Source organism: Oncorhynchus nerka, linkage group LG2, assembly GCF_034236695.1.
Source record: "Oncorhynchus nerka isolate Pitt River linkage group LG2, Oner_Uvic_2.0, whole genome shotgun sequence".
NCBI classification, from domain to species: Eukaryota; Metazoa; Chordata; class Actinopteri; order Salmoniformes; family Salmonidae; genus Oncorhynchus; species Oncorhynchus nerka.
In genome coordinates, this window is record NC_088397.1 from 9,681,061 (window position 1) to 9,704,131 (window position 23,071).

The window sequence follows — 23,071 nt, forward strand, 5'->3', positions numbered from 1 at the left end:
ACTACAGCCACACCTAAACACTACAACCACACCTAAACACCACAACCACACCTAAACACTACAATCACACCTAAACACTACACCCACACCTAAACACTACAAAACCACACCTAAACACTACACCCACACCTAAACACTACAATCACACCTAAACACTACAACCACACCTAAACACTAAACACACCTAAACACTACAGCCACACCTAAACACTACAACCACACCTAAACACTACAACCACACCTAAACACTACAGCCACACCTAAACACTAAACACCTAAACACTACAACACACCTAAACACTACAATCACACCTAAACACTACAGCCACACCTAAACACTACAACCACACCTAAACACTACAACCACACCTAAACACTACAACCACACCTAAACACTACAGCCACACCTAAACACTACAACCACACCTAAGCACTAAAACCACACCTAAACACTACAACCACACCTAAACACTACAACCACACCTAAACACTACAACCCTAAACACTACAACCACACCTAAACACTACAACCACACCTAAACACTACAAACCACACCTAAACACTACAACCACACCTAAACACTACAACCACACCTAAACACTACAATCACACCTAAACACTACAGCCACACCTAAACACTACAACCACACCTAAACACTACAACCACACCTAAACACTACAATCACACCTAAACACTACAACCACACCTAAACACTACAACCACACCTACACTAAACACTACACACACCTAAACACTACAACCACACCTAAACACTACAACCACACCTAAACACTACAACCACACCTAAACACTACAACCACACCTAAACACTACAATCCACACCTAAACACTACAACCACACCTAAACACTACAACCACACCTAAACACTACAACCACACCTAAACACTACAACCACACCTAAACACTACAACCACACCTAAACACTACAACACACCTAAACACTACAACCACACCTAAACACTACAACCACACCTAAACACTACAACCACACCTAAACACTACAACCACACCTAAACACTACAACCACACCTAAACACTACAACCACACCTAAACACTACAGCCACACCTAAACACTACAACCACACCTAAACACTACAACCACACCTAAACACTACACCCACACCTAAACACTACAACCACACCTAAACACTACACACCACATCTAAACACTACAACCACACCACACCTAAACACTACAGCCACACCTAAACACTACAACCACACCTAAACACTACAACCACACCTAAACACTACAACCACACCTAAACACTACAACCACACCTAAACACTACAACCACACCTAAACACTACAACCACACCTAAACACTACAACCACACCTAAACACTACAACACACCTAAACACTACAACCACACCTAAACACTACAACCACACCTAAACACTACAACCACACCTAAACACTACAGCCACACCTAAACACTACAACCACACCTAAACACTACAACCACACCTAAACACTACAACACCTAAACACTACAACCACACCTAAACACTACAACCACACCTAAACACTACAACCACACCTAAACACTACAACCACACCTAAACACTACACCCACACCTAAACACTACAACCACACCTAAACACTACAACCACACCTAAACACTACAACCACACACTAAACCTAAACACTACAACCACACTTAAACACTACAGCCACACCTAAACACTACAACCACACCTAAACACTACACCCACACCTAAACACTACACCCACACCTAAACACTACAACCACACCTAAACACTACAACCACACCTAAACACTACAACCACACCTAAACACTACAACCACACCTAAACACTACAACCACACCTAAACACTACAACCACACCTAAACACTACACCCACACCTAAACACTACAACCACACCTAAACACTACAACCACACCTAAACACTACAACCACACCTAAACACTACACCCACACCTAAACACTACAACCACACCTAAACACTACAATCACACCTAAACACTACAACCACACCTAAACACTACAACCACACCTAAACACTACAATCACACCTAAACCCTACAGCCTAAAACCCTGAGTTGTAAACATTCCATCTGAAGCAGGCGCATCCAGCTGAGAAAGCAAAGCTCAGGATTCAGAGATGGTAGTGGGTGAGTTAGGGGACAGATGGCAAGACATTACACATGGTTTGAGTCAGTCAGCTGTAGCTAGCTGCAACACGACACAAGAGAGAGAGAGAGAGAGAGAGAGAGAGAGAGAGAGAGAGAGAGAGAGAGAGAGAGAGAGAGAGAGAGAGAGAGAGAGAGAGAGACAGAGAGAGAGAGAGAGAGAGAGAGAGAGAGAGAGAGACACAGAGAGAGAGAGACAGAGAGAGAGAGAGAGAGAGAGAGAGAGAGAGAGACACAGAGAGAGAGAGAGAGAGAGAGAGAGAAACAGGCTGTGTAAAGGGGTGGGTAAAAGCACTCAAGTTGCTCCTTCTCTGTGGTGCTGTGAAAAAAGTTGATCATCCTCCACGTTTCTGCGTGTTTCCAAAGACAGATGGAGTTTAGAACACAACAAATTCTAGAGGTCTATAATGTTCCGCAGCGTTTCAACCATTATGGCCCTATTGAGTGTACTGTCAAATGTCTATGGAGTGGCTATGCCCGTTCTATTTCTCAGCCCTGGAACTAAATCACTGTAGTTATTTGCCTGAAGCAGATAGAATGAACAGAATACAATGCCCCAGTGTAAGATGGAATGTTTAATGACAACACACAAGGAGGATGAAATGGGCAATAGAAAGAAAATAGCTGATTCTTGGCACGGCCTATCAGACAGCTTGACAGCACAGCAATAAACCTTCGGCCTGACTCATAACTTTGTCTGCGTAGGATTCTGAAGGCCACCTCATTGCTAAGGCTACTGTGAAAGCACTTTGTGCTGAAGTAAAAATGACCTTTGAAAATCATTAATAGCAGAGAATAAAACCTTGATGTAATTTGCATGGAGTCACAGTGAATATGCGCAATTGCCTATACTGCATCATTTTTAGCCCCTCCCCCTGAAAACTTGTATATAAGTTCTTCAGTAGGTGTTCTGCATGTTTGTTGGTTAGAGAGCAGCTCTGTCCCTGTGGGACCCCCTCCAGACTCCAGAGTGCATGCCATGCCAATATAATGTAGTGTTTGGAGTGGTGCTGTACTAGTCTTTATGTATCCCAGGGAAACACTCTGACAGGCAGGCTGAGTCCTCCAGATGCCTCCCTGCATAACCATTCCACTGCATCTGCACATAAGAGAGACAGAGAGAGGGAGAGAGAGAGAGAGAGAGAGGGCGAGAGAGAGAGAGAGAGAGAGAGAGAGAGAGAGAGAGAGAGAGAAAACTCACACACACATTGATAAGCACACACCAGTCACATGAACACACGCAGAGAAAAAGAGAAAAAGGGACAGGGAGAGGGACAGGGAGAGGGAGAGGGACAGGGAGAGGGACAGGGAGAGGGAGAGGGACAGGGAGAGAGACAGGGAGAGGGAGAGGGACAGGGAGAGAGAGAAATACAGGTGGAAGAGAAAGAGAGAGACCTCCTCCAGCACTAAAGCCCCGGAGCAAAAGTCCCATAACTCCCCACTCCACTTCCTCTCAGCTCTGTGAAAGTGTCACTCAGTGTGTCAACCCTCCCGGCCACAGGGGACCTGACAGTGACAGGCTCTCTGAAAGGCCGTGTTTATACCCTCGTCGAATGTCCCCCCTTGTCCCAACTGACCTTAGCTAGCTCTCAGCTCTGTCGTGGTCATCAGATTCAGAACTCAGGGCTCATTTGGTAAGAGTGTGGTGCTAGCAATGGCAAGGTTGTGGGTTCAATTCCCACATGGATCACATACACATTCTATAAATGTACAGTATGCACTCAGGGTACTTTGAGTCAGTTTAGATGAAAGAGTCTGCTCAGGGGAAAATACATTGACTCTTCACATCCAACTTCTCTCTGTCTACTGGTGGTGGAAGGTCAGTCCACAATAGAGCAGGCTGTATGGTTATATCATTGGCCGCAAAGGAAAATACCTTCTGATTGTATGATAATGTATTATAAAGAGGGAGGCTGCAATAATACATCTCTATGGGAGGTCAAGCCTATAGCTCAGTGGGAGACGGATGGATGGTGAATGGAGTCACTGATTATAATTATTTCCAATACCCTAAAAGATATGCCTTAGTTGTCAAGTAGTATATTACTTACTGCACAGAGGTCTAGTAATCAGTAGACTAATTTTTTTGTGATTATAGCTATCACAATTTCAACAAGGTCGACCTAGGTGGCCTTTTTCCATTATACATTTTTTTTAAGGACTTTTCCTGATTCGTGTAGATATGCTGCCATCTGACGGACATCCTCTAATAACACATACACTCAAAAAGCTCGGATTGTCCCTCGTCGTATACTGTTCTCAAGTCATGTGAACTCGCATACGTGCGGACGTGCTGCAGCGTACATAGTCGTCTGATTAGGTAAGAACATTATGTTCCTTTACATAACAGCACACATTAACGCGAATATTTCAGGAACTTAACGCATATCATCGTGTTGTAATGGTGTATGTTTACATTGAAATTTAACTTTGAAAACTATGAAATTGTCATCTCAAACTTACGTCTGTCGCAAACGGGAAGTGAGAGTGCAGCCGATCAAAACAAACAAGACTGGACTTGTATGTCAGCTCTTTTAGCTACCAAGCTAATCAGCATAGCCAGGCTGTCTTTCATTGCCAGTTGTCAACAACAACACTAGTTAGCTGTATCGAATACGTATGTATCATCTTGTTTCTGTCCCTTTTCACTTGCTAGATAGTCAAACGCATAGCAGTAAACAACAATATGACGCAATCGCTAAGGCAACACTCATAGTATATAACCGTACAAGCTAACTTGCAACATAAAGTTCACCTTTGATCAATTCAATTATATTTCCTAACTGTCTGCTGTATTCTGCCTGTGCTGCATGGGTTATTAGCTGTCCTATTATGTAATGTCACATGTAGTATCCATCTTCTTTCCACATCTTCAGGTGTAAAACTAGTGACAGAGGGCCACCGGGATGACTAGTGTAAGTACTAAACCTTTACATTACAACATATATTAGACGGTAATGTAATAGTATTGTGCTATAATACTGTAGCTAGGGTGCTTGACGCTTTTCCTCTGATTGATTGATTTGATTAATAACCGTGTAGGTGCTGTGTGGCCGAGCCCGGCTGGTGATGACCCAGTCGTCAGGGCGTCAGGCCCTAGCTGCACTCAGGGTGGGCTGGATACGAACCTTCTCAGCTGCTGGTTCTGATGAGCCTTATTTTGTCGTGTCACGGGGGGACTCAGACTCAGGTAGGCTACTGCTATATCGACCACAACACTGGTTCATTTGTTATTTTCGACTAACTGTGACCGTATTTTGGCCTGTGCGTTTTTGAGTTATGAATTGTAATTACAGTGAGTTCGGAAAGTATTCAGACCCCTTCCTATTTTCCACATTTTGTTACGTTACAGACTTATTCTAAAATGTATTATATTTAAAAAATCCCTCATTACTCTACACACCACCCAATCATGACAAAGCAAAAACAGGTTATATTCTTTTGGTGCAAATTCATTAAAAAAATTAAAACAGAAATACCATATTTACGTAAGTTTTCCAACCCTTTTCTATGAGACTTGAAATTGAGCTCAGGTGCATCCTGTTTCCACTGATCATCCTTGAGATGTTTCTACAACTTGACTGGAGTCCACCTGTGGTAAATTCAATTGGTTGGACATGATTTGGAAAGAAATAATACAAAAGGTTTTTGCTTTGTCATTATGGGGTATTGTGTGTAGATTGATGAATTGATTGAATTTTAGAATAAGGCTGTAATGTAACAAGATGTTAGTTACAAGTTATGTGGTCTGAATACATTCCGAATGCACTGTATGCATTAAAAATTAAATTGAGAAAATGATCTCAAACTTTACATAACTATAGCTTCTGTTAGTCAGAACATACATTGTCAAACAGATTTAACATTATTGTGATATACTCCTCTTTCTCCCTACCAGGCCCTAGGACAGTATGGCCTGATGAGAACATGGGACCCTTTGGCCCCCAGGACCAGCGCTTCCAGTTGCCAGGTAACTCAGGCTTTGACTTTCACCTGGAAGGCATGGCAGACCAGAGGATTAAAGGCCCAGTCCACAGGACGGTACCTGACGTTCTGACTGCTGCTACTAGCAACGAGAGACATGAGTTTGTAATGGCCCAGTTTGTCAGCGAGTTTCAGGTAAATACGTCACTCACAATAACTCCTTAACTAAAAGAAACGTGTCCTTATTCAATTGTAAATAAAAATGGATATTATTCTTAAACATTTCAAAAATATATTTATATAATTTAAAACATTTCTATTATGTTTCATACTGGTAGAGTTATATGTTGAATACTTAATGTTTTTTCTTTGTAGGGCAAAATTGGTCACATGTTATCGAGGAGCGTCCGCAAGGCAGAGCACTACTTTGATCAGCCCAATGTGGACTGTTCTATACAGACCTGTCCTGAGCTGCTGAAGAAAGGTAGCATGGTGTAGTCATACTTATCAAAACATGAACTATTCATGTCATGTTTTATCAACCGCAGCCCACACACGTCAGATAGTTTATATTGCATACAGCCATGTCCACTAGGGGAAGTAACTGTATTGCTAACGTCACTAATGTTGTCCAAGTGGGTGATAGATGACTTTTCTGTAGGCCTATTGGCTAGCTAGCAGTTGAATGTGTAACACGTCTCTTCATTTCCTCTGTTAGAGTTTGAATCCTATTTCCCCTCGGCCCCAGCCAGCGCCATCACTGTTGTCACGGTGAAACACACGAGATGTGAGGTGATCGACAAAGAAGTGATCGACAGAGAACAGCTACTTCACAAAGTGAGTTGGAATGTCCACTGGTTGTTTCCCATTGATATGGATTCAGTGATACTCATTTCAGTAAATGATTCTGCCATCACATTTTGGAGTTGTAGACCTGCGTACTTATTGAAGGTCTTACTCTACCTCCCCTTTATTGGGGAACTGTTTTCTTGTCTGTCAGTTAGTTTGACTACTGACAGATACTAGATGTTTTCAGTTAGTTTGACTACTGACAGATACTAGATGTTTTCAGTTAGTTTGACTACTGACAGATACTAGATGTTTTCAGTTAGTTTGACTACTGACAGATACTAGATGTTTTCAGTTAGTTTGACTACTGACAGATACTAGATGTTTTCAGTTAGTTTGACTACTGACAGATACTAGATGTTTTCTGTTAGTTTGACTACTGACAGATACTAGATGTTTTCAGTTAGTTTGACTACTGACAGATACTAGATGTTTTCAGTTAGTTTGACTACTGACAGATACTAGATGTTTTCTGTTAGTTTGACTACTGACAGATACTAGATGTTTTCTGTTATTTCAGTTAGTTTGACTACTGACAGATACTAGATGTTTTCTGTTATTTCAGTTAGTTTGACTACTGACAGATACTAGATGTTTTCATTTCAGTTAGTTTGACTACTGACAGATAATGGATGTTTTCTGTTATTTCCCAGTTTGTTAGTGGTGCTAAGGAAATCTGCTTTGCTCTGTGGACAGCTGGCTTCTGGGCTGACTTCATTGACCCCTCATCAGGATCAGCTGTGAGTTGTTCTCCTACCTGATTTTGTTTGTTTATTCATTGTTTATGTCAAAATATCTATATAATGTGTAATACATATGTAATATTCATGTACTGTTTACTGTGCTTCATCAATCTGAGATATTTTCCAGGAGACAGTATGTAGTCTTCAAGACAACCACATCATTCCTTTGTCTTGTCCCACAGTTCTTTGGATCTCACTCCAACCACCCACTACTCAAAGAGGAGGAGTGGAGCCGTCTAGGTTTCCACATCGAGGCCTCTGGATCCTGCACAGTTATCCGTCACGTCCTGAGGGGAACACCTACGTTTGTTGGAACTGTTTTCACCACCGCACCTGCTAACAGTCACGTCATGGAAAGACTTCAAGGCCAGTCAAGTGCATTTGAAGACGGGGACTAGTTTTTATATTTTATTATCACCATGTGAGAATGATGTATCTCACTATCCAAAAGACTGTTTGTGCCCTGACCTCTGTTTGATGATGTATCTCACTATCCAAAAGACTGTTTGTGCCCTGACCTCTGTTTGTTCACTCTGGATTGTTTTGGAGGAAAAGCGTTGCCCATTATGCCGTTGTCTTCACCACACCAGCATGGAGAGGAAGTTCTAATGGGTTGTTGTCTTCAGACGCATGCCTAACTATGTTAACCTGGTCCCAGATCTGTTTGTGTTGTTCTGTTAGTGCTGCCAAAGTTGGTCAGAGGACACAAACAGATCTGGGACCAGGCTATATAACTATGTACTTGGAAGTAGACAGGTAGGTTGCGTACAGTAGTGCTGCGATCTTTCGTTGACTCTGATGATATCATAAAGACTTGACTGAGGAAGATCCCTTTGACAGCTGTGTTTTAACACCCAATAAACCACCTAGCTACCTTTGACTGAGGGCCCTTTTTCTGGCCTTGGTGCAGAAGAGCCGTGAGATATAACTCCGAAGGCAATGTTCCGCATTCACGGTAAACGCTGCATATCTCAGTTCAATCTGAAATAATCTTTACATTTATATCGTGCTGTAACACTCAAATTCAGCACTACGGATTGAATCTAGTCTAATATAGTTAACACTTTCAGACTAATCTAGTGTCTACAGAGTATTGTTACTGTACAGGGTTTTCCTTCACTTGCACAATGGGAATAGAAATATGGTGTCTTGGAGGAGTCTGTTGTACGTTTCCACCAAAATGAATTAAAATGTCTGTTGCTGGTATGGTACACACATCATTCAGTCATTTAATTATTCAATCATCTAATGTAAGTAAGAAAGTAGCGACTTGTGAGGCAACACACAACACTAAACAAAATAATGAATAGCTAATCCAAAAGAGATTTTCAGTTTGTCCTCTGTCCTCCTTGCATACAATGCAATTAACTTTTTGCTAATTTCCTAGCGCTAATTAGGGAACACAAACACTAGGAGAAATTGAAATGAATATGCCTGGCCTTGAGGTAATGCGTTACTCTGCATCTCAGTGCTACAGGTGTTCGAATCCATGCTGTATCTGAACCGGCCGTGATTGGGAGTCCCATAAAAATATATTACATTTACATTTAAGTCATTTAGCAGACGCTCTTATCCAGAGCGACTTACAAATTGGTGCATTCACCTTATGACATCCAGTGGAGCAGCCACTTTACAATAGTGCATCTAAATCTTAAGGGGGGGGGGTGAGAAGGATTACTTTATCCTATCCTAGGTATTCCTTAAAGAGGTGGGGTTTCAGGTGTCTCCGGAAGGTGGTGATTGACTCCGCTGTCCTGGCGTCGTGAGGGAGTTTGTTCCACCATTGGGGGGCCAGAGCAGCGAACAGTTTTGACTGGGCTGAGCGGGAACTGTACTTCCTCAGTGGTAGGGAGGCGAGCTGGGCCTTCTCTTTTAGTAAAGTGTTCGCAGGACAAAGAGTATGTTGTTTGGGTAAGAGAAACATCTCATTTCACACCTCTAAAAACTTTAGGCTAAACACTGATTTGAGAAGGACTGATTGGTTTGGTTTGGAACTGTGACCATCCAGTCTGTCAGCCAGAATCAGATAAAGGAAGTCCTTTAAAATGAACACCCCTGCAGCTTAACATAATCTCCTTCACAAGGCTTTTAAACTACACCTCCTGGACGCAGAGGCTCTGAGAAAGACCTTTTTACTTCCTGGAGAGGAAAGCAGAGGAGAGAAAAAGAGGGCTGTTAGAATGGTCCCTTTTTTCTGCACCTCTAAGCTCCAAACCTTTCGTTGTATTTCTGCCTAATGTTACCTTAACTGTGAAACCTTACCTCAGTCTGACTCCACACGCCTCATGCGGGATCTAAAATATCTTGCATTCCACAAACTACACTATCTGGTTATGTGGATACTGTTTATACTGTAGAAACATGTTCAGGCAAACAATACATTTAATGGTGAACACAATGTATACCAAACCTGGTATAATACATTTAATGGTGAACACAATGTATACCAAACCTATGGGATCAGTACAGGATGTTTTCGCCTTCATCCTCAAGACGACATGCTAATCAATAAGTGGCAACCTTTCTATTGGACAGAACTGTAAGAAATACAGAAACATTACAACGTTGTAGTGTTATGGTTGACACTCATATCTTCCAGCGCCAGATAGCCAATGGGTTGAGAGGAAATTATCATCAGTCTCATGGGTATGGTGGGCACACAGCCTAAACCAACCAATCACACGACTCCAGGAACAAAAACACCGCACTGCAACCTAGTTCACTTTTCATTCTACCTGAATCCAATGTTAACTACAGGTATTTAACAATTGTTAAATGTATTATACAAAATAAATACTATGTACATATATCACATACTGCACATAGAATCCAGTAAATATAACAGGAGAACTTCTTACGATGAGACAAAATCTAGAAGATTCCGTCAATACTGTCTCGGTTAAAAAATAGGAAAAATTTAATAAATTAAACAACAGAAAAGCAACTTCATAAAATTATAACACCAAATATCTGGTGATCAAACTGTACATCTACTTGCTCTACCATGCAGAAGGAGTGTTAGATGTCATAGACTGTTGGATAGCATGACGCTGATGACAGTAGGAATGTTGGATATCATGACACTGATGACGGTAGGAGTGTTAGATGTCATAGACTGTTGGATGACGGGAGGAGTGTTAGATGTCATAGACTGTTGGATAGCATGACTGGAGGAGTGTTAGATGTCATAGACTGACTGACGATGACTAGGAGTGTTAGATGTCATAGACTGTTGGACAGCATGACGCTGATGACAGTAGGAATGTTGGATATCATGACACTGATGACGGTAGGAGTGTTAGATGTCATAGACTGTTGGATAGCATGACGCTGATGACTGGAGGAGTGTTAGATGTCATAGACTGTTGGATAGCATGACGCTGATGACGGAAGGAGTGTTAGATGTCATAGACTGTTGGATAGCATGACGCTGATGACGGAAGGAGTGTTAGATGTCATAGACTGTTGGATAGCATGACGCTGATGACGGAAGGAGTGTTAGATGTCATAGACTGTTGGATAGCATGACGCTGATGACTGGAGGAGTGTTAGATGTCATAGACTGTTGGATAGCATGACGCTGATGACTGTAGGAGTGTTAGATGTCATAGACTGTTGGATAGCATGACGCTGATGACTAGAAGTGTTAGATGTCATAGACTGTTGGATAGCATGACGCTGATGACGGTAGGAGTGTTGGATATCATGACACTGATGACGGTAGGAGTGTTAGATGTCATAGACTGTTGGATAGCATGACGCTGATGACTGTAGGAGTGTTGGATATCATGACACTGATGACGGTAGGAGTGTTAGATGTCATAGACTGTTGGATAGCATGACGCTGATGACGGAAGGAGTGTTAGATGTCATAGACTGTTGGATAGCATGACGCTGATGACTGTAGGAGTGTTAGATATCATAGACTGTTGGATAGCATGACGCTGATGACTGTAGGAGTGTTAGATGTCATAGACTGTTGGATAGCATGACGCTGATGACTAGGAGTGTTAGATGTCATAGACTGTTGGATAGCATGACGCTGATGACGGTAGGAGTGTTGGATATCATGACACTGATGACGGTAGGAGTCTTAGATGTCATAGACTGTTGGATAGCATGACGCTGATGACGGAAGGAGTGTTAGATGTCATAGACTGTTGGATAGCATGACGCTGATGACTGTAGGAGTGTTAGATATCATAGACTGTTGGATAGCATGACGCTGATGACTGTAGGAGTGTTAGATGTCAGACTGTTGGATAGCATGACGCTGATGACGGAAGGAGTGTTAGATGTCATAGACTGTTGGATAGCATGACGCTGATGACTGTAGGAGTGTTAGATATCATAGACTGTTGGATAGCATGACGCTGATGACTGTAGGAGTGTTAGATGTCATAGACTGTTGGATAGCATGACGCTGATGACGGAAGGAGTGTTAGATGTCATAGACTGTTGGATAGCATGACGCTGATGACGGAAGGAGTGTTAGATGTCATAGACTGTTGGATAGCATGACGCTGATGACAGTAGGAATGTTGGATATCATGACACTGATGACGGTAGGAGTGTTAGATGTCATAGACTGTTGGATAGCATGACGCTGATGACTGGAGGAGTGTTAGATGTCATAGACTGTTGGATAGCATGACGCTGATGACGGAAGGAGTGTTAGATGTCATAGACTGTTGGATAGCATGACGCTGATGACGGAAGGAGTGTTAGATGTCATAGACTGTTGGATAGCATGACGCTGATGACTGGAGGAGTGTTAGATGTCATAGACTGTTGGATAGCATGACGCTGATGACTGTAGGAGTGTTAGATGTCATAGACTGTTGGATAGCATGACGCTGATGACTAGGAGTGTTAGATGTCATAGACTGTTGGATAGCATGACGCTGATGACGGTAGGAGTGTTGGATATCATGACACTGATGACGGTAGGAGTGTTAGATGTCATAGACTGTTGGATAGCATGACGCTGATGACTGTAGGAGTGTTGGATATCATGACACTGATGACGGTAGGAGTGTTAGATGTCATAGACTGTTGGATAGCATGACGCTGATGACGGAAGGAGTGTTAGATGTCATAGACTGTTGGATAGCATGACGCTGATGACTGTAGGAGTGTTAGATATCATAGACTGTTGGATAGCATGACGCTGATGACTGTAGGAGTGTTAGATGTCATAGACTGTTGGATAGCATGACGCTGATGACGGTAGGAGTGTTGGATATCATGACACTGATGACACTGATGACGGTAGGAGTCTTAGATGTCATAGACTGTTGGATAGCATGACGCTGATGACGGAAGGAGTGTTAGATGTCATAGACTGTTGGATAGCATGACGCTGATGACTGTAGGAGTGTTAGATATCATAGACTGTTGGATAGCATGACGCTGATGACTGTAGGAGTGTTAGATGTCAGACTGTTGGATAGCATGACGCTGATGACGGAAGGAGTGTTAGATGTCATAGACTGTTGGATAGCATGACGCTGATGACTGTAGGAGTGTTAGATATCATAGACTGTTGGATAGCATGACGCTGATGACTGTAGGAGTGTTAGATGTCATAGACTGTTGGATAGCATGACGCTGATGACGGAAGGAGTGTTAGATGTCATAGACTGTTGGATAGCATGACGCTGATGACTGGAGGAGTGTTAGATGTCATAGACTGTTGGATAGCATGACGCTGATGACGGAAGGAGTGTTAGATGTCATAGACTGTTGGATAGCATGACGCTGATGACTGTAGGAGTGTTAGATATCATAGACTGTTGGATAGCATGACGCTGATGACTGTAGGAGTGTTAGATGTCATAGACTGTTGGATAGCATGACGCTGATGACTAGGAGTGTTAGATGTCATAGACTGTTGGATAGCATGGCGCTGATGACGGTAGGAGTGTTGGATATCATGACACTGATGACGGTAGGAGTGTTAGATGTCATAGACTGTTGGATAGCATGACGCTGATGACGGTAGGAGTGTTGGATATCATGACACTGATGACGGTAGGAGTGTTAGATGTCATAGACTGTTGGATAGCATGACGCTGATGACGGAAGGAGTGTTATATGTCATAGACTGTTGGATAGCATGACGCTGATGACTGTAGGAGTGTTAGATATCATAGACTGTTGGATAGCATGACGCTGATGACTGTAGGAGTGTTAGATGTCAGACTGTTGGATAGCATGACGCTGATGACGGAAGGAGTGTTAGATGTCATAGACTGTTGGATAGCATGACGCTGATGACTGTAGGAGTGTTAGATGTCATAGACTGTTGGATAGCATGACACTGATGACGGAAGGAGTGTTAGATGTCATAGACTGTTGGATAGCATGACGCTGATGACTGGAGGAGTGTTAGATGTCATAGGCTGTTGGATAGCATGACACTGATGACGGAAGGAGTGTTAGATGTCATAGACTGTTGGATAGCATGACGCTGATGACTGGAGGAGTGTTAGATGTCATAGGCTGTTGGATAGCATGACGCTGATGACGGTAGGAGTGTTAGATGTCATAGACTGTTGGATAGCATGACGCTGATGACGGAAGGAGTGTTAGATGTCATAGACTGTTGGATAGCATGACGCTGATGACTGTAGGAGTGTTAGATGTCATAGACTGTTGGATAGCATGACGCTGATGACGGAAGGAGTGTTAGATGTCATAGACTGTTGGATAGCATGACGCTGATGACTGGAGGAGTGTTAGATGTCATAGACTGTTGGATAGCATGACGCTGATGACGGTAGGAGTGTTAGATGTCATAGACTGTTGGATAGCATGACGCTGATAACGGAAGGAGTGTTAGATGTCATAGACTGTTGGATAGCATGACGCTGATGACAGTAGGAGTGTTGGATAGCATGACGCTGATGACGGTAGGAGTGTTAGATATCATAGACTGTTGGATAGCATGACGCTGATGACTGTAGGAGTGTTAGATGTCATAGACTGTTGGATAACATGACGCTGATGACGGTAGGAGTGTTAGATGTCATAGACTGTTGGATAACATGACGCTGATGACGGTATGAGTGTTAGATGTCATAGACTGTTGGATAGCATGACGCTGATAACGGAAGGAGTGTTAGATGTCATAGACTGTTGGATAGCATGACGCTGATGACGGAAGGAGTGTTAGATGTCATAGACTGTTGGATAGCATGACGCTGATGACGGTAGGAGTGTTAGATGTCATAGACTGTTGGATAGCATGACGCTGATGACGGAAGGAGTGTTAGATGTCATAGACTGTTGGATAACATGACGCTGATGACGGTATGAGTGTTAGATGTCATAGACTGTTGGATAGCATGACGCTGATAACGGAAGGAGTGTTAGATGTCATAGACTGTTGGATAGCATGACGCTGATGACTGGAGGAGTGTTAGATGTCATAGACTGTTGGATAGCATGACGCTGATGACGGTAGGAGTGTTGATAGCTGATGATGACGGTAGGAGTGTTAGATGTCATGAGATGACGGTAGGAGTGTTAGATGTCATAGACTGTTGGATAGCATGACGCTGATGACGGTAGGAGTGTTAGATGTCAGACTGTTGGATAGCATGACGCTGATGACGGTAGGAGTGTTAATGTCATAGACTGTTGGATAGCATGACGCTGATGACGGTAGGAGTGTTAGATGTCATAGACTGTTGGATAGCATGACGCTGATGACGGTAGGAGTGTTAGATGTCAGACTGTTGGATAGCATGACGCTGATGACGGTAGGAGTGTTAGATATCATAGACTGTTGGATAGCATGACGCTGATGACGGTAGGAGTGTTAGATGTCATAGACTGTTGGATAGCATGACGCTGATGACTAGGAGTGTTAGATGTCATAGACTGTTGGATAGCATGACGCTGATGACGGTAGGAGTGTTGGATATCATGACACTGATGACGGTAGGAGTCTTAGATGTCATAGACTGTTGGATAGCATGACGCTGATGACGGAAGGAGTGTTAGATGTCATAGACTGTTGGATAGCATGACGCTGATGACTGTAGGAGTGTTAGATATCATAGACTGTTGGATAGCATGACGCTGATGACTGTAGGAGTGTTAGATGTCAGACTGTTGGATAGCATGACGCTGATGACGGAAGGAGTGTTAGATGTCATAGACTGTTGGATAGCATGACGCTGATGACTGTAGGAGTGTTAGATGTCATAGACTGTTGGATAGCATGACGCTGATGACTGTAGGAGTGTTAGATGTCATAGACTGTTGGATAGCATGACGCTGATGACGGAAGGAGTGTTAGATGTCATAGACTGTTGGATAGCATGACGCTGATGACGGAAGGAGTGTTAGATGTCATAGACTGTTGGATAGCATGACGCTGATGACAGTAGGAATGTTGGATGTCATAGATCATGACACTGATGACGGTGGAGTGTTAGATGTCATAGACTGTTGGATAGCATGACGCTGATGACTGGAGGAGTGTTAGATGTCATAGACTGTTGGATAGCATGACGCTGATGACGGAAGGAGTGTTAGATGTCATAGACTGTTGGATAGCATGACGCTGATGACGGAAGGAGTGTTAGATGTCATAGACTGTTGGATAGCATGACGCTGATGACTGGAGGAGTGTTAGATGTCATAGACTGTTGGATAGCATGACGCTGATGACTGTAGGAGTGTTAGATGTCATAGACTGTTGGATAGCATGACGCTGATGACTAGGAGTGTTAGATGTCATAGACTGTTGGATAGCATGACGCTGATGACGGTAGGAGTGTTGGATATCATGACACTGATGACGGTAGGAGTGTTAGATGTCATAGACTGTTGGATAGCATGACGCTGATGACTGTAGGAGTGTTGGATATCATGACACTGATGACGGTAGGAGTGTTAGATGTCATAGACTGTTGGATAGCATGACGCTGATGACGGAAGGAGTGTTAGATGTCATAGACTGTTGGATAGCATGACGCTGATGACTGTAGGAGTGTTAGATATCATAGACTGTTGGATAGCATGACGCTGATGACTGTAGGAGTGTTAGATGTCATAGACTGTTGGATAGCATGACGCTGATGACGGTAGGAGTGTTGGATATCATGACACTGATGACGGTAGGAGTCTTAGATGTCATAGACTGTTGGATAGCATGACGCTGATGACGGAAGGAGTGTTAGATGTCATAGACTGTTGGATAGCATGACGCTGATGACTGTAGGAGTGTTAGATATCATAGACTGTTGGATAGCATGACGCTGATGACTGTAGGAGTGTTAGATGTCAGACTGTTGGATAGCATGACGCTGATGACGGAAGGAGTGTTAGATGTCATAGACTGTTGGATAGCATGACGCTGATGACTGTAGGAGTGTTAGATATCATAGACTGTTGGATAGCATGACGCTGATGACTGTAGGAGTGTTAGATGTCATAGACTGTTGGATAGCATGACGCTGATGACGGAAGGAGTGTTAGATGTCATAGACTGTTGGATAGCATGACGCTGATGACGGTAGGAGTGTTAGATGTCATAGACTGTTGGATAGCATGACGCTGATGACTGTAGGAGTGTTAGATGTCATAGACTGTTGGATAGCATGACGCTGATGACTGTAGGAGTGTTAGATGTCATAGACTGTTGGATAGCATGACGCTGATGACTAGGAGTGTTAGATGTCATAGACTGTTGGATAGCATGACGCTGATGACGGTGTTAGATGTCATAGACTGTTGGATAGCATGACGCTGATGACGGTAGGAGTGTTAGATGTCATAGACTGTTGGATAGCATGACATGACGCTGTGACTGGAGTGTTGGATATGACGCTGATGACGGTAGGAGTGTTAGATGTCATAGACTGTTGGATAGCATGACGCTGATGACGGAAGGAGTGTTAGATGTCATAGACTGTTGGATAGCATGACGCTGATGACTGGAGTGTTAGATGACTGTTGGATAGCATGACGCTGATGACTGTAGGAGTGTTAGATGTCATAGACTGTTGGATAGCATGACGCTGATGACGGTAGGAGTGTTGGATATCATGATGATGACGGTAGGAGTGTTAGATGTCATAGACTGTTGGATAGCATGACACTGATGACGGAAGGAGTGTTAGATGTCATAGACTGTTGGATAGCATGACGCTGATGACTGTAGGAGTGTTAGATGTCATAGACTGTTGGATAGCATGACGCTGATGACTGTAGGAGTGTTAGATGTCATAGACTGTTGGATAGCATGACGCTGATGACGGAAGGAGTGTTAGATGTCATAGACTGTTGGATAGCATGACGCTGATGACTGTAGGAGTGTTAGATGTCATAGACTGTTGGATAGCATGACGCTGATGACTGTAGGAGTGTTAGATGTCATAGACTGTTGGATAGCATGACGCTGATGACGGAAGGAGTGTTAGATGTCATAGACTGTTGGATAGCATGACGCTGATGACTGGAGGAGTGTTAGATGTCATAGACTGTTGGATAGCATGACGCTGATGACGGAAGGAGTGTTAGATGTCATAGACTGTTGGATAGCATGACGCTGATGACTGTAGGAGTGTTAGATGTCATAGACTGTTGGATAGCATGACGCTGATGACTGTAGGAGTGTTAGATGTCATAGACTGTTGGATAGCATGACGCTGATGACGGTAGGAGTGTTAGATGTCATAGACTGTTGGATAGCATGACGCTGATGACGGTAGGAGTGTTGGATGTCATGACACTGATGACGGTAGGAGTGTTAGATGTCATAGACTGTTGGATAGCATGACGCTGATGACATAGGAGTGTTGATATCATGACACTGGATAGACGGTAGGAGTGTTAGATGTCATAGACTGTTGGATAGCATGACGCTGATGACGGAAGGAGTGTTAGATGTCATAGACTGTTGGATAGCATGACGATGACTGATGACAGTAGGATGACTGTAGGAGTGTTAGATGTCATGACTGTTGGATAGCATGACGCTGATGACGGTAGGAGTGTTAGATGTCATAGACTGTTGGATAGCATGACGCTGATGACTGTAGGAGTGTTAGATGTCATAGACTGTTGGATAACATGACGCTGATGACGGAAGGAGTGTTAGATGTCATAGACTGTTGGATAGCATGACGCTGATGACGGTAGGAGTGTTAGATGTCATAGACTGTTGGATAGCATGACGCTGATGACGGAAGGAGTGTTAGATGTCATAGACTGTTGGATAACATGACGCTGATGACGGTAGGAGTGTTAGATGTCATAGACTGTTGGATAGCATAGCATGACGCTGTTGGATAGACGGAAGGAGTGTTAGATGTCATAGACTGTTGGATAACATGACGCTGATGACGGTATGAGTGTTAGATGTCATAGACTGTTGGATAGCATGACGCTGATAACGGAAGGAGTGTTAGATGTCATAGACTGTTGGATAGCATGACGCTGATGACTGGAGGAGTGTTAGATGTCATAGACTGTTGGATAGCATGACGCTGATGACGGTAGGAGTGTTGGATAGCATGACGCTGATGACGGTAGGAGTGTTAGATGTCATAGACTGTTGGATAGCATGACGCTGATGACGGTAGGAGTGTTAGATGTCAGACTGTTGGATAGCATGACGCTGATGACGGTAGGAGTGTTAATGTCATAGACTGTTGGATAGCATGACGCTGATGACGGTAGGAGTGTTAGATGTCATAGACTGTTGGATAGCATGACGCTGATGACGGTAGGAGTGTTAGATGTCAGACTGTTGGATAGCATGACGCTGATGACGGTAGGAGTGTTAGATGTCATAGACTGTTGGATAGCATGACGCTGATGACGGTAGGAGTGTTAGATGTCATAGACTGTTGGATAGCATGACGCTGATGACGGTAGACGAGTGTTAGATGTCATAGACTGTTGGATAGCATGATGACGCTGATGACGGATGAGGAGTAGGAGACACTGATGACGGTAGGAGTGTTAGATGTCATAGACTGTTGGATAGCATGACGCTGATGACGGAAGGAGTGTTAGATGTCATAGACTGTTGGATAGCATGACGCTGATGACTGTAGGAGTGTTAGATGTCATAGACTGTTGGATAGCATGACGCTGATGACTGTAGGAGTGTTAGATGTCAGACTGTTGGATAGCATGACGCTGATGACGGTAGGAGTGTTAGATGTCATAGACTGTTGGATAGCATGACGCTGATGACTGTAGGAGTGTTAGATGTCATAGACTGTTGGATAGCATGACGCTGATGACTGTAGGAGTGTTAGATGTCATAGACTGTTGGATAGCATGACGCTGATGACGGAAGGAGTGTTAGATGTCATAGACTGTTGGATAGCATGACGCTGATGACGGTAGGAGTGTTAGATGTCATAGACTGTTGGATAGCATGACGCTGATGACGGTAGGAGTGTTAGATGTCAGACTGTTGGATAGCATGACGCTGATGACGGTAGGAGTGTTAGATGTCATAGACTGTTGGATAGCATGACGCTGATGACTGTAGGAGTGTTAGATGTCATAGACTGTTGGATAGCATGACGCTGATGACGGTAGGAGTGTTAGATGTCATAGACTGTTGGATAGCATGACGCTGATGACTGTAGGAGTGTTAGATGTCAAACTGTTGGATAGCATGACGCTGATGACGGTAGGAGTGTTAGATGTCATAGACTGTTGGATAGCATGACGCTGATGACGGTAGGAGTGTTAGATGTCATAGACTGTTGGATAGCATGACGCTGATGACTGTAGGAGTGTTAGATGTCATAGACTGTTGGATAGCATGACGCTGATGACGGTAGGAGTGTTAGATGTCATAGACTGACTGTTGTTGATAGCATGACGCTGATGACTGTAGGAGTGTTAGATGTCATAGACTGTTGGATAGCATGACGCTGATGACTGTAGGAGTGTTAGATGTCATAGACTGTTGGATAGCATGACGCTGATGACTGTAGGAGTGTTAGATGTCATAGACTGTTGGATAGCATGACGCTGATGACTGTAGGAGTGTTAGATGTCATAGACTGTTGGATAGCATGACGCTCATATGACATGACGTAGGAGTGTTAGATGTCATAGACTGTTGGATAGCATGACGCTGATGACTGTAGGAGTGTTAGATGTCATAGACTGTTGGATAGCATGACGCTGATGACGGTAGGAGTGTTAGATGTCATAGACTGTTGGATAGCATGACGCTGATGACGGTAGGAGTGTTAGATGTCATAGACTGTTGGATAGCATGACGCTGATGACAGTAGGAGTGTTGGATAGCATGACGCTGATGACGGTAGGAGTGTTAGATGTCATAGACTGTTGGATAGCATGACGCTGATGACTGTAGGAGTGTTAGATGTCAAACTGTTGGATAGCATGACGCTGATGACGGTAGGAGTGTTAGATGTCATAGACTGTTGGATAGCATGACGCTGATGACTGTAGGAGTGTTAGATGTCATAGACTGTTGGATAGCATGACGCTGATGACGGTAGGAGTGTTAGATGTCAGACTGTTGGATAGCATGACGCTGATGACGGTAGGAGTGTTAGATGTCATAGACTGTTGGATAGCATGACGCTGATGACGGAAGGAGTGTTAGATGTCATAGACTGTTGGATAGCATGACGCTGATGACGGTAGTAGTGTTAGATGTCATAGACTGTTGGATAGCATGACGCTGATGACGGTAGGAGTGTTAGATGTCATAGACTGTTGGATCGCATGACGCTGATGACAGTAGGAGTGTTGGATAGCATGACGCTGATGACGGTAGGAGTGTTAGATGTCAGACTGTTGGATAGCATGACGCTGATGACGGTAGGAGTGTTAGATGTCATAGACTGTTGGATCGCATGACGCTGATGACAGTAGGAGTGTTGGATAGCATGACGCTGATGACGGTAGGAGTGTTAGATGTCAGACTGTTGGATAGCATGACGCTGATGACTGTAGGAGTGTTAGATGTCATAGACTGTTGGATAGCATGACGCTGATGACAGTAGGAGTGTTGGATAGCATGACGCTGATGACGGTAGGAGTGTTAGATATCATAGACTGTTGGATAGCATGACGCTGATGACGGTAGGAGTGTTAGATGTCAGACTGTTGGATAGCATGACGCTGATGACGGTAGGAGTGTTAGATGTCATAGACTGTTGGATAGCATGACGCTGATGACGGAAGGAGTGTTAGATGTCATAGACTGTTGGATAGCATGACGCTGATGACGGTAGTAGTGTTAGATGTCATAGACTGTTGGATAGCATGACGCTGATGACGGTAGGAGTGTTAGATGTCATAGACTGTTGGATCGCATGACGCTGATGACAGTAGGAGTGTTGGATAGCATGACGCTGATGACGGTAGGAGTGTTAGATGTCAGACTGTTGGATAGCATGACGCTGATGACGGTAGGAGTGTCAGATGTCATAGACTGTTGGATAGCATGACGCTGATGACTGTAGGAGTGTTAGATATCAGACTGTTGGATAGCATGACGCTGATGACGGTAGGAGTGTTAGATGTCATAGACTGTTGGATAGCATGACGCTGATGACTGTAGGAGTGTTAGATGTCAAACTGTTGGATAGCATGACGCTGATGACGGTAGGAGTGTTAGATGTCATAGACTGTTGGATAGCATGACGCTGATGACTGTAGGAGTGTTAGATGTCATAGACTGTTGGATAGCATGACGCTGATGACGGTAGGAGTGTTAGATGTCATAGACTGTTGGATAGCATGACGCTGATGATGGTAGGAGTGTTAGATGTCATAGACTGTTGGATAGCATGACGCTGATGACGGTAGGAGTGTTAGATGTCATAGACTGTTGGATAGCATGACGCTGATGACGGTAGGCGTGTTAGATGTCAGACTGTTGGATAGCATGACGCTGATGACGGTAGGAGTGTCAGATGTCATAGACTGTTGGATAGCATGACGCTGATGACGGTAGGAGTGTTAGATGTCAGACTGTTGGATAGCATGACGCTGATGACGGTAGGAGTGTTAGATGTCATAGACTGTTGGATAGCATGACGCTGATGACTGTAGGAGTGTTAGATGTCAAACTGTTGGATAGCATGACGCTGATGACGGTAGGAGTGTTAGATGTCATAGACTGTTGGATAGCATGACGCTGATGACTGTAGGAGTGTTAGATGTCATAGACTGTTGGATAGCATGACGCTGATGACTGTAGGAGTTTAGATGTCATAGACTGTTGGATAGCATGACGCTGATGACGGTAGGAGTGTTAGATGTCATAGACTGTTGGATAGCATGACGCTGATGACTGTAGGAGTGTTAGATGTCATAGACTGTTGGATAGCATGACGCTGATGA

At 43.6% G+C, this 23,071-nt stretch overlaps 1 protein-coding gene across 3 annotated transcripts; it reads left to right on the forward strand.

Annotated features, from left to right (window-relative positions):
• The first annotated feature begins 4,440 nt into the window (after window positions 1-4,440).
• Window positions 4,441-8,202, forward strand: LOC115117194 (cobalamin trafficking protein CblD-like). 3 transcript variants are annotated; one of them, XM_065022814.1, is made up of 8 exons: window positions 4,441-4,506; window positions 5,063-5,101; window positions 5,229-5,376; window positions 6,085-6,305; window positions 6,486-6,594; window positions 6,829-6,947; window positions 7,613-7,699; window positions 7,885-8,202. In XM_065022814.1, the coding sequence occupies exons 2-8, from the start codon at window positions 5,093-5,095 to the stop codon at window positions 8,098-8,100; spliced, it is 909 nt and encodes a 302-aa protein (XP_064878886.1). In that variant the 5' UTR covers window positions 4,441-4,506; window positions 5,063-5,092; the 3' UTR covers window positions 8,101-8,202. The 3 variants fall into 3 exon arrangements, with proteins under 3 accessions (XP_064878886.1, XP_064878890.1, XP_064878888.1); XM_065022818.1 differs by lacking the exon at window positions 4,441-4,506 and adding an exon at window positions 4,668-4,706; XM_065022816.1 differs by lacking the exon at window positions 4,441-4,506 and adding an exon at window positions 4,726-4,803.
• Window positions 8,203-23,071: the final 14,869 nt, after the last annotated feature.

Bases quoted from the DNA above. Each gene is read 5' to 3' on its own strand.
- LOC115117194 (XM_065022814.1), top strand. The intron at 5,377-6,084 runs GTAGGCTACTGC...TCTCCCTACCAG, and splicing joins ACGGGGGGACTCAGACTCAG to GCCCTAGGACAGTATGGCCT. The intron at 6,595-6,828 runs GTAGCATGGTGT...TTCCTCTGTTAG, and splicing joins TCCTGAGCTGCTGAAGAAAG to AGTTTGAATCCTATTTCCCC.